Below are 12606 nucleotides of genomic sequence, written 5' to 3' on the forward strand. Positions count from 1 at the left end.
TTAGGCTCTGTGGACCACACTATTTCTATTGTAACTTCTCAACCTTGCTATTGAAGAGCCAAAGCAGCCAGAGGCAATATGTAATCAAATGGGTGTGACTGTGTTCCAGGAAAACTTCATTTATAAAAATAGGTGACTGACTGGCCATGAGTAATGTCTAGGTAGTTTAGAAAGGACTTTGACTCAGTCTAAAACCGAAATTACTGTTTTTGGTAGCTGATGTCCCCCAACTTTTGACTCATTTATTGTTAATAATCCCATATAGTAAGATATGTCACTCAGTTACTTGGATTTATATTCCTCAAATAGCTTATCTTAAAGATTATGAAAGTAGCATTGCTAAATCTGGTTCTTCTGTAGGTCCTTTTTGGGGACTGGGTAGGCTTCAGTTATACCTGTTTTTTTATACTAACAATTGGTCCTACAATGTAATAGAATTATGGATTGTGATCATATATTATTAACTGTGCATTGACTATTCAGAATAGTTTTCAAAGGAAAATCTTTGACCTGAACAAGAGTATTCTTTTGGCTCATCTCTAAGCAGAAGTGCTATAGCCTCCTATTCAAATATGTAATCTTGTTGGTATCCTTAATTTTCTCAAGAGACTGTCACTTTACCCTCAGCTCAAATTGCGGTTAAAATATATGGTTTGCTTTTAATGGGCAATATGGATTACACTTGTTATTTCAAACCCACTGCCTCCCAGTATCTTTTAGAAACTTAGTTGAAATACTGAGTACAGTTGCCTGGAGGATGTGCATGTTGTTTCTCTAAATGCTCAAAAGTGGGTAATCCAGATAAGCAAAAGCTGTCAGTTTATTTATACTAAATGGTATTGGCTCTCTGTAGGATAGCCTTTACTAAATAGCTCTGTGTTTTATGATTCCTGCCATATCCACTAAGGAGTAAAAAGTAAGAAATAGCCCACTGAAACTCACTGATGTTTCTCTTGAAAGGATGGTGTGAAGAACATTGTTAATTGCCCTCATATTTTCTTCTTTAAGAAATCTTTGGAGAAATTTCAATATGATCATGGTAATAATTCAGTTATAATTAGTAATAATTATGCTTCCCTTATAATTTGTTTTTCTTACATACTCTATGATGTATCAAACTGATCGAATTTTCTGTTTTACATTGGCCTTTAGAAAATGTAAGCTAAATTTATGACCCACCTGTAGCAAGTTTCTAGAACTCTAAGGTGTGAATTTTCATAATAACCATCAGGCCTAGCCTGATATTCTACATATATTTTGCCATTGTTTTTCCTTCCTTTCATATTACCTTATTGTTTTTTTCATCATCTTGTATTTAATATATACTCATAAGCCATTTAACTACTTAACCTTCTTTGAAACCAGGCCTAGTTTTAAGTAAGTTTAAAATCAATAAATACAAAGGACACCATCAAGAAAGTTTACAGATATCCCAGACATGGGAGAAAATTTTTGTAAACCATAAATCTGATATAAGACTTCTATCTTGAATATGTAAAGAACTCTAACAACTCAATGATAAAAAAAAAAAAACACACAGTCAAAAATAAGACAAAGGAAAAAAAAATGGACAAAGGATCTGAGTAGGCATTTCTCCAAATAAGATATGCAAATGGTGGAAAAGCTAAAAAGTGGAACAACCAAATGTCCACCAGCTAATGAATGGATAAACGAAATGTGGCATATCCATACAATGGTATCAATATTCAGTTCAGCTCAGTCTCTCAGTCGTGTCCGACTCTTTGAGACCCCATGAATCGCAGCACGCCAGGCCTCCCTGTCCATCGCCAACTCTCAGAGTTCACTCAAACTCAAGTCCATCAAGTCAGTGATGCCATCCAGCCATCTCATCCTCTGTCGTCCCCTTCTCCTCCTGCCCCCAATCCCTCCCAGCATCAGTCTTTTCCAATGAGTCAACTCTTCGTATGAGGTGGCCAGAAGTTTCAGCTTCAGCATCACTCCTTCCAAAGAACACCCAGGGCTGATCTCCTTTAGAATGGACTGGTTGGATCTCTCAAGAGTCTGCTCCAACACCACAGTTCAAAAGCATCAATTCTTCGGTGCTCAGCCTTCTTCACAGTCCAACTCTCACATCCATACACGACCACAGGAAAAACCATAGCCTTGACTAGACGGACCTTAGTCAGCAAAGTAATGTCTCTGCTTTTCAACATGCCACCTAGGTTGGTCATAACTTTTCTTCCAAGGAGTAAGCATCTTTTAATTTCATGGCTGCAGTCACCATCTGCCGTGATTTTGGAGCCCCCCAAAATAAAGTCTGACACTGTTTCCACTGTTTCCCCATCTATTTCCCATGAAGTGATGGGACCAGATGTGGTATGAATATTATTCAGCCATAAAAAGGAGTGAAACACTGATAGATGCTGCACATGGATGAACGTTGAAAACTTAATGCTAAGTTAAAGAAGTCAGTCACAAAAGATCATATATTACATGATTCCATGTACATGAAATGTCCAGAATGTGCAAGTCCATAGAGACAGAGTATATTGGCACTTTCCTAGGACTGGTGGTGGTGGTGGTTTAGTTGCTAAGTTGTGTCCGATTCTTGCAACCCCCTGGCAGGAGTCCAGCTAGCCCCCTCTGTCCATGGGATTCTCCAGGCAAGAGTACTGGAGTGGGTTGCCATTTCCTTCTCCAGGGAATCTTCCTGACCCAGGAATCGAACCCAGGTTTCCTGCATTGCAGGCAGATTCTTTACTGACTGAGCTATACAGAAAGCTCCTCTTCCTAAGACTGGGGAGGCTGAACGGAAAGGGGAGTGATTGCTAATGGGTACTGGGTTTCATTGTGGACTGATGAAAATGTTCTAAAATTGATTGTAGCAGTGGTTGCACAATGTGAATATGCTGAAAACCCTTATATTGTACACTTTAAATATGTGAATTATGTCTCAGGAAATTGTTATAAAAAGTCCTAAAAATCAATAAATAAAATAATTTATAAGCAGTAGTGAAAGTAATCATGAAGATCAGATGTTTAGTTATACTGAGGTTACAGAAGAAGTATTTATGTGTCTTTATAATGCATATTATTAACATTTATTTTCTTTTAACTCTTATATTGAAAGATGACTCCCAGTGTTAAGTGAAACAATAGTCATCTACCAGTAATAATATATATTGATATATGTTATTATATATTGCCTATTAATATAACCAGAGCATTAACAGTCTCAATTAAAAAAATGAAATTCTTAGGAGGTTACTATGGCCGTATATACCTTTCAGAACTTTATAATAAATTTTTAAATCTCTATAAATGAGTAGATAGTAACAGCCTAGTTGACTAATGAGAGGAAATATATTGAGTATTGAGTTCAAAGAGCAAGAGAGCCTTTGGAAGACTAAAGAGAGTGAAAATAGCTGCCCTTTCCCCCTCCTAGTGATAATTCTTTGACATTTGTTTTAGCTCCCGTTATTTTCACTGGAAAATGAACCTGTGTGTAATTTTGTTGATCCTGGTTTTCATGGTGCCTTTTTACATTGGCTATTTTATTGTGAGCAACATCCAACTACGTGAGTATTTTACCCTCATATCAGCACATGATTAAGATGAGTGTTCTTAGGGATTGAGGCTGCAGAGAGCTTCATTTCTATATTACTTTCAGTAGCTACTGTTATTTGGGGGCACCTCATATACAGCATCTTTAAAAGGTTAGCACAAAATAAATATTAAATGAATGATTAGGTTATTTGTCCTGCCACAACTTTATTTCTCTTTCTGCTAGAATGTCTTTCCTTTCATTTTTCCAATTCAGGATACTATTTGTACTTGTTGATTTGTACTGGGGATTGTTATTAGTACTTTATCAGAAAATGACTTTTTCCCCCTCTTCAACTGTCATTTTAAAAGACTTCTTCATTCTTAAAAAAAAGACTCCCCTAATTCAACTAGATTTCTCTTATAATGGTAAGAAGTTTAGAAAACAATTTCTAAAACTTATGTTGTTCCACCATTCATTTACCAAGTGAGCAAGGCAGCCAAATATTAATTAGGATGATCCCATAAACTTATGTAAAGAAAACTGTTTTATATATACTTATTTCACCTTGTCTCCTCTTTCTTAGTACATAAACAGCGACTGCTTTTTTCCTGTCTCTTATGGTTGACCTTTATGTATTTCTTCTGGAAACTAGGGGATCCATTTCCCATTCTCAGCCCCAAACATGGTGAGTGTATGTGGTGGGGAGAGGAAAAGGGTTGTTTATCATTTGCTACTTTGAAAAAAATCAATTTTTGTAAACTACTTATTATGGGAAACACAGCAAGTTATTTTTCTAAAAAAATGTCTGGTTTTAAACATGAAAAACTGAATTTTTCTTTCATCCTAGGAGGTATCAGATGTTGGTTTGGGAACAGACTTCTGTCATTTTAGAGCAGGAGTTTTGACTTTAGGTTAGTGAATGAACTTTAAGGGAATAATGGATTGAGAAAGGTATCCTTAACTTCATCCCCCTGGTATTTTATGCAGAATGATGGGAATGTATATGTATATTTGGAAGTAAAGTATCCATAAGCTCTTATGAGATTCCCAAAGTGTTCTGTGACCCAGAAGGTAAATGGTCAGTGGTCAAGTGATAATGAAGATCATCTCTAGGGAGTGTATGTATTCTGGGAAAGAGCAATGACCTAAAACTCTATTAGTAGATGAAAAGCTTTGTAGGAGTTAGTGTCTCTCCACACAAAAAAGTTCATTTTAAATACAACAACCGGTTGTGGACAGAGCCCTGCTTTCTATGCTCATCAATGGGCAAAATCCCTCAACAAGCAAGTTCTTCTAGAACTACTTCAGAAGTAAATACTCCTCATATATATATATATATATGTTAGATTAGAGCACCTGCCTGTAATGGATCTACTGGGACTTTCATATACTGAAGCTTTTTTTTTTTTAATACACATATTTTCATTTTACTGTCCTGCTGTACCTATCAGAGAAGGCAATGGCAACCCACTGCAGTACTCTTGCCTGGAAAATCCCATGGACGGAGGAGCCTGGTGGGCTGCAGTCCATGGGGTCGTGAAGAGTTGGACACGACTGAGTGACTTCACTTTCACTTTTCACTTTCATGCATTGGAGAAGGAAATGGCAACCCACTCCAGTGTTCTTGCTTGGAGAATCCCAGGCACAGGGGAGCCTGGTGGGCTGCTGTCTGTGGGGTCGCACAGAGTCAGACACAACTGAAGCAACTTAGCAGCAGCACCAGCTGTACCTATCAAGGTTCTTATAGCAGAAAACAGATTCTACTCTGTTTAAAGCAGGAAGTGGTTTATTACAGTGTATTGGGAGTTTTCAGAAATTCTGGTAAAGCAGGGTATCAAACTTGAGTGCTGCACAGTAAAGAGAAACACCCAACCACGTAGTACTAAATTAGGAGGAAAAAGAAAACCATAGAAGTTGTCACCTGCCACTTAGGACCTATGATCGGGGACCAGACAGTAGAAATGGCTCCAGCTGCTCCAGTTCCCAAGTGCTCTCTTCACTCCCACTTTATTCATGTCTGTGTTTGAGGTCTTACATGGGCAAGTGAATATGAGGCAACCCAGGTGACATTCAGAATCTTAGCTTCAAGGAAATCTGGGAAAGAGCTTTTGGCTTTCCAGATTCTATAGGAAAAGAAGTCATGCTAGAAAGGCATGGAAATGAGTGGTGCCTAAGCCAGTATCTTGAATCTGCCATACCTTCCAGGTGCCCTTTCATGTCTAGTCATTGCCTAGAGCAGGGATCTGGGGGAGAGAGGTTTTAAGACTCTTCTCCAGGAGTGTCAGAGGAAATGTGCAGTTTTTAAAAGCATGTGCAATGTCATAAATAACTGTGTATTTTTTTTTTCATAAAAATAGTTATTTTGAAATTTCACATAACATCAAAAAGTCCCCAAAAGTTAAGAAACACCAGCATACCAAAATCCTTTATATTCTTATCGTGTCATACAAGACTTCCCGCGTCCTGACTTCTCTTTCTCTATCTGTCCTCCAGTCCTGCCAAATTACTTAAAGTTTCTAGAACTGTTCCATCAGGCTGGATAGTCCTTCACCTCTGTTCTGCCTGGAAAATACCTATTTATGCTCTCAGTGTTCAACTCTTGTCAGTTCCTCTAAGAAGACTTTCCTGGCCGTCATTAGGAGATGTCAGTTTCTCCTGCCTCAGTGCACTTATATCACCTTTAAAACTTGTGATTACTTGTTTCCTTATCCAACTTCCTCATTAACCTGTGAGCTTCTTGAGGTCAGAGACTACATCTTATTTATCATTATATCCTTAGTGCCTGTCATGGAACCTAGCACATAATAAGTGTTTAATACGTATCTATTGAATTAGTGAATGAAAAGAAAATTGGTTCTCCAAGGTGGTAGATCAGTTCAAGAATCTAACACTCTGGGTAGGAACTTAAGATTTGCTAATGTGATCAGCATGCCCATGTCATTGTATGGAAAAATTTGGAGTAGAGAGGCCCTGATGATATACTTCTCATATAAACAGTTTCAAATGAATGCCCAGAGAGAGATTTGTCTGTGATACTAGAAATGAGGAACACCAGTGGTAAGAGGACCCCAGGGCTGCTAACAGTGATAGTGCAAGCTCACGTGTCGTTCAAAGGTGTGACGGATGCCTTTTTCCAGCCTTCTGGAGAGCAGTCAACTCACGTGACCAGTGCAACCAGACAGTGCCTGAAAGGAGATAAAGACTATCACATCTATTGTAACTTCGTCCATCCCTTTTTAAAATTCTGTGGGGATTTCCTGAAGAATACACCCAGAAGAAGAGCTAAGGAATAGTTTCAGTGTTAGTCTTTCCTTTGTGCTCCAGTAAATAAGCATTTTGGTTTTATTTCGGAATGTTCAAGTATCTAATTTGATCCTGTTAGAGAAATAAGGAGGAAGTAAAGTTTAGGCAAAGCTGAGAAGCAGCGAGGCTTACACTGCCTTTTTAGAGCTTTCCCCAAAGTGGCCCAACAACCAGTATGGTTTGTTGCTATGGAGACCATGGGAAAAACTATAGATGCAATCTTGGCTTATGTGAAAAAATGTCTGTAAAAGTATTCCTTGTGCAGTGCCTGCACCTAGGAAGGTTGGAAGACATTCCATGGTAGGAAAGAGTAAGAGAAACTAGGAAGTCGTATGAAGCAGCTATAAGGAATCTGTGTGAGCAAATAGCAGCAAATCACTTAATCCATCTGACTTTCCATTTATGAAGTAGAAAATAAGAATTATAATGGTTAACCTTTACTTCATAGAAATACTGAGATTAAGTAGATAGTATTAAAAGTACTTTAAGCCAGAAAAAGATACTTAATAAAGGGACAGTACCTTAAAGAGAATAAAAGAGAGGGCACATTTTTCCAGTTTTTTTATAACCTATATTAATCCCTTAGGGTTTTTTTTTTAATGTAACTTGGTGATAATTATGTATCACAGTCAACAAACATTTGTTGAACACCTTTCATGTGCCAGGCAGTAAGTAAAGATCAATAAGACATGATTCCTTCCTGTAAAAAGGATACAAATTAAAGAGATATGTGAAGAGTACGTTCAACAGAATTTGGATTTATTCATTCACTTAACATTTTACAAATATTTGTTGAGCACCTAGTTTATATTAACTGCTAGAGATACAACCATGAACAAAAACTATCATAGAAAATAATGCAGATAAGGATATCAAATTTATTGTAAGCCCTTAGCATCAGCCTTTCTGAGGAAGTGATATTCAAGCTGAGATTTAAAGGACAAAACCAAAGGTATATTCAGCAGGAAGTCACAAGAGACATCATGTAAAGCCCTGAAGTGTATTCAAGACTGAGTAAGAGACCAAATAGAAACTAATGGTATAGATTTTTTTTATTGGGTGACCAGATAGTTGATGATGTCATTTGCTAAGAAAAGTAATACAGAAAAACAAAGATAATTTTAGTTTAGGATATGTAGAATTTGTGTTGCCTGTGCACATCTAAGTGATATTCAGTAGGTAATTAGATATACAAATCAGGAACTTAAAAGTACAGATTTATCTGTCCTCTTGGAGATAATCCCAGGAATCTAAAAAATTAGATATCATCAGCTAAATGCTATTAGGTGAAACTGGGGAAACAAGCAAGATCACCCAAGGAAAATGTATAGACTGAAATGAAAGAGGGAATTCTGGTCCATGGAGAGCAAAAACAGACCAAGAAAAAGCAAGTTGAGAAGGAAAACAGAAATGGTAGTATAAAAGCCAAGAAAGGAAAATAATGTAAAATAGGAACAATTCAATGTCATAAATGATCAAATAAAACAAGGATTGGAAAATGTTGAATTTTGCAATCAGAAGTAAATTCCTGACCATATTATGATAATGGCTAAGAGTCCAGGCTCTGGAGCTAGGCTGTTTGGGTTTAAATCCTGACTCTGCCACTTATTAGCTATGTTAGCTTGACTAAGTTACTTAACTACTCTGTGCCTCCATTTCATCATCTGTAAAATGAGATCTTCAATAATATCCACCTGAGTTGTTATGAGAATTAAGTGAATTAATACAAGTAGAATACTTAAAACAATATGTAGTATATAATAGGTGCTTGGTGAATATTACCTATTATATTGCCATTGTGATTTTTCTTGAAAGCACTTTCATTCAGTGTAGAACAGTGGTATGAAAGCTGAATTGCAGCCAGTTGAAGAATAAACGGACGTGAAAGAAGCTGCTCCATTTAAGGGGTAAATAGAGAGGATTGGTAACTAGATGTGCATTCAAGGCCAAGGACAGACTTTTTCTTAGGAAAGAAACTTGAAACTGAAAGGGAAAAATCAGCAAAGAAGGAAAGATTGAAGATGAAAGGGAGGGGGAGAGAGAGAGTGGACAGGCAGTAGAACAAATTTTAGAGGAGGTAGAAGGGACATTAGATCAAAAGCACAGGAAGAGAAGCCTTAGCTGTGGACACCATCTTGTTCTGAAAGGGGCAAGTTAGAAGGATGATTGCAGATGTAAATGTTTCAAGGTAGTTGATGTCTAATAACTTCTTCCTTATATGATAAGCACATTAGCTAAAAAGAACAAAGATTGGAAAAATGGGTTAAAGTATATCTGCTAAGGGGTAGAGGGAGAGATGGCTGATCAAGGTCAAGAAAAGGATTCCTTAGTAGCAAATGATTTCTGTTAAGACTGTTATAATGGCATCAGTGTCAGCATGCATTCTAGTAGTTTTGCACAGCTCAGGCATGGGCACTGGGAAGGCAGAGTGTCAGGTTGATCTAGGGTTAGGAGTTTGCAGGATCGATGCTTTAGGAGAAGAGTAGGGGCTGAGGGTCCTGACAAGAGAAGTTAAACAAGCTTGGAGTCCAGGTTCAGCAAAGAAGGAATTGGAAGGTCAGGGATGCAAAAGACTAGAAACCAGAGGTCACAGTGAGCTCTAAAATGGGGTAGTGGAAATACAGGCACAAAAGGACTTAAATATTAGAAGTACCGCTTCAGAGCCCATAGAATTCCTGAATGGTCCCTCTGGTGTTAGGCCACAGGAGTGGATGGCTGAAGTCGACTCTATCCTAGAAATAGGAAGTGAGACCAAATTTAAATTAGTTTTTTCCTGTGACACCAGACTTCCTGAGTTACTCTTAGCATTGCTTTCTTTTACTTATTCCAAATACATCAAAAATAGCATTTAACTACCATGCTGATTTTCAGCATTCTCAAAGAATAGGAAACAATTGATAATTGGAATAAAATTGAGTATCTAAAACTCACATACTTACTCATTCTATAAATTCAGCCCATTTATTAGATGCATTATGTGCTTATTGGTGGCAAAAATGAATAAGACATAGCTAAAGAACTGATGACATTAGGGGAAAATATGTAGACTGAAGGTAACTATAGTGGAAAGTATTGCTTCCTATTTATACTTTTCCAGCAGATTTGCTTTCCTAAAAGTACTACTTTGTTAGAGTTCACGTTACCTTGGGTAAATAGTCAGCAAATGTTATTTATTGTTCTTTTACCATTACCCAAGAATAGAGATGATTCTGGAAGCATTTGGGATAAGAAGAAAATCAATAGACTTTTATATTTATTAGAGAAAAATCCACATATTAATAATTAATTTAGCTTATGTAAGTTAGCTAAAAGTAATGGTTGTTGTTTTCAGTGATGTTTCCTTTTGCTGTGAGATGAAAGCCGGTTTATCTGTATCACCTGGCATTAATGTGCTTTCATATTTTTAGGGATCTTATCCATAGAACAACTCATCAGCCGGGTAGGTGTGATTGGGGTGACTCTCATGGCTCTTCTTTCTGGATTTGGTGCTGTCAACTGTCCGTATACTTACATGTCCTACTTCCTCAGGTAAGGAGAATTTTGTTTTTCTTTTCTTCTCATTACTTCTTGAATATATATGTAACATCATGCCCCCATCATTAATACTTAAATATTCGATTTATGATTCTGCCTTTTTATTCTTCTCTGTTCTTTTGGATATTGGCCTAGAAATCTTTCTAAATGAGTCTTATTACTTATATATTGCTTGCCCTTGTTATTTATCCTACATTTATTTTTAAAATGACAGTTTCAATCTGACCTTCTTCAGCCCCTTTCATTCCTACTTTTTAAAGCACATTTCTAGTGGACAGCAATGTGAGCCAGTCCCAACTTCAGCAAATTGGTTCCTCCCAAAAGTAAAACAGTAGACGACAATGCCAAGTTGAAAGTGTAGATACACATATATCCTCAGTGTCACTGGATCAAGTCCAAGGAAATCTATAAAATAGCTAGTTACCTTCTGCTCCCCTGAGGCCCCAGGAGTATTAGCTATTAAAAAGTGACAATAAAAGCATTTTTTTGCTTATTATACTTATTTTAATATTCCCCAGGAAAAGTACAGTTCCTTAAATTACTGGGTAATGATTGAGATTCCTCTGTTTCTCCAGCTGCCCTGTATTATGCCCAAAGATGGAACCCCAAACTCTGCTAACAGCTTATGCTTATTATAGGAATGTGACTGACACAGATATTCTAGCCCTGGAACGGCGACTGCTCCAAACTATGGATATGATCATAAGCAAAAAAAAAAGGTGAGCTATCGGCATATTAAAAACTTGTGCTGTTCAAATTCCTCAACAAGGAAATTTGACATGACTGGTGGTAACAGGGAATTTCATCTCATTTATTTTTAAGTTAGGGAACCACCAGAGACTTTAGTGTCTAATCTTGTGTGAAGGAAAATTTTCAAATCAACCTTACTTCCTAACTTCAAATATAAATTCTCTTAGATAAGTTATAGAATATCTTTTATATTTGAAGGTATTCTACATTGAGTGTTTTACCAGTCTATTGTCCTGCATTTTTATAAAGTTTACTTTGTTTCAACCTCCTTTTCTCCAACTACTTTATAAAATCCTTCAGATCTTCCAACTATTGTTGTTTTTATTATTTAAAAAGTACTTTTAAAATGCTTGTTTTCAAAGTGGCATTTCTAGAAATTTGTGTCTCAGTGGGTAAAAGCACAGACGCTAGATTCAGACTATCTGGATCTGAGTCCTTGGCCTACAGCTCAGTGTGACTTTAAGGTAGTTGCTTTATTTCCTTATGTCTTGATTTACTTATCTATAAAATGGAAATAATAATAATGAGTTGACTGACATGCAGACTTCTTAGAATAGTGAACTATAAATAGTTCAGGGAAACTATTAATAATCTTGGCAGGACAATCATTTGATTTTAATATTTTGCCTTTATTCATTCATATGAATGAATCATTCACTTAATTGTAGAAAGCCTAGTTTATGTTGGACACTGTACTAAATGCTGAATAGTACATGGAGATAGAATGATGAGCAAGGTAATCAATTTCTACCTTCGTGAAACTTATTAGTCTACTGTTTTTATTAGAGTTAATATTACTCATATAAAAATGGTGTCATAGAAGTTTTAAGTTGATGAGTGTTTTTCCATTTCATGTGTCTTCTTTTGACACTTTCCTATAGTAAGATACATAATCAAGTCAGAAGACAACGTAAGAGAGAACAATAGATATTGGAATGATAAAGAGGTCCAGATTCACCAACTAATTCTTTATCTCCATTTGTATACATCTTCACTAGGGGACCGGAAGTAGATACACGTGTATACGTTTATTTACTTGTACATGTTTCATTCATATTCAAACTATACACTTTATTTTATATGAATGAATATGAATGTTGATTTTTAGAATACAACAATAAGAGCAATGTTATTCAGTATTAAAACATACTGTTTTTTATAGAAACATACTGTTTGGATTTCCAGGATTATTCTCCCTTTGACTATATTTACTTTATTCATGTAGAGAGATGAATATAAAGTCATGACCCACATCAAATGCGGATGTGTACTTTTAAGCCATTTCATCACTAATCTTTCTTAAGATTTGGCTCTGATCTATACATGAACCCCTATAGACCTTGAAGTCAGGATCTGGGATGCCTTGTGGTCCTGCAGCATGTCTTCATAATTTGAGTTGCTCTCAGAAGAATCAGCCTCCCAATTTGAGCTAGTTATCACAATTTTCTACCTGGTAGAGCTAACAGTTAAAGTACAGCTAGATAAACTGCTTGCTAGAACAAAAAAATAAC

The 12606-nt window shown here is 36.6% G+C and overlaps 1 protein-coding gene across 3 annotated transcripts in view; it reads left to right on the top strand.

The window, feature by feature from the left end:
- The window catches only part of LOC102188370 (Golgi pH regulator), a 45050-nt gene that overhangs the window by 13358 nt on the left and 19086 nt on the right, over window positions 1-12606 (top strand). For all 3 annotated transcript variants that reach the window (XM_005677753.3, XM_005677751.2, XM_018046005.1), the window contains 4 exons: window positions 3433-3539; window positions 4092-4193; window positions 10219-10339; window positions 10984-11064. In XM_005677753.3, the coding sequence (XP_005677810.1) occupies window positions 3433-3539; window positions 4092-4193; window positions 10219-10339; window positions 10984-11064 (411 nt within the window). The remainder of the gene's footprint in view (window positions 1-3432; window positions 3540-4091; window positions 4194-10218; window positions 10340-10983; window positions 11065-12606) is intronic.

This window comes from Capra hircus, chromosome 3 (genome assembly GCF_001704415.2).
Source record: "Capra hircus breed San Clemente chromosome 3, ASM170441v1, whole genome shotgun sequence".
NCBI lineage: Eukaryota > Metazoa > Chordata > Mammalia > Artiodactyla > Bovidae > Capra > Capra hircus.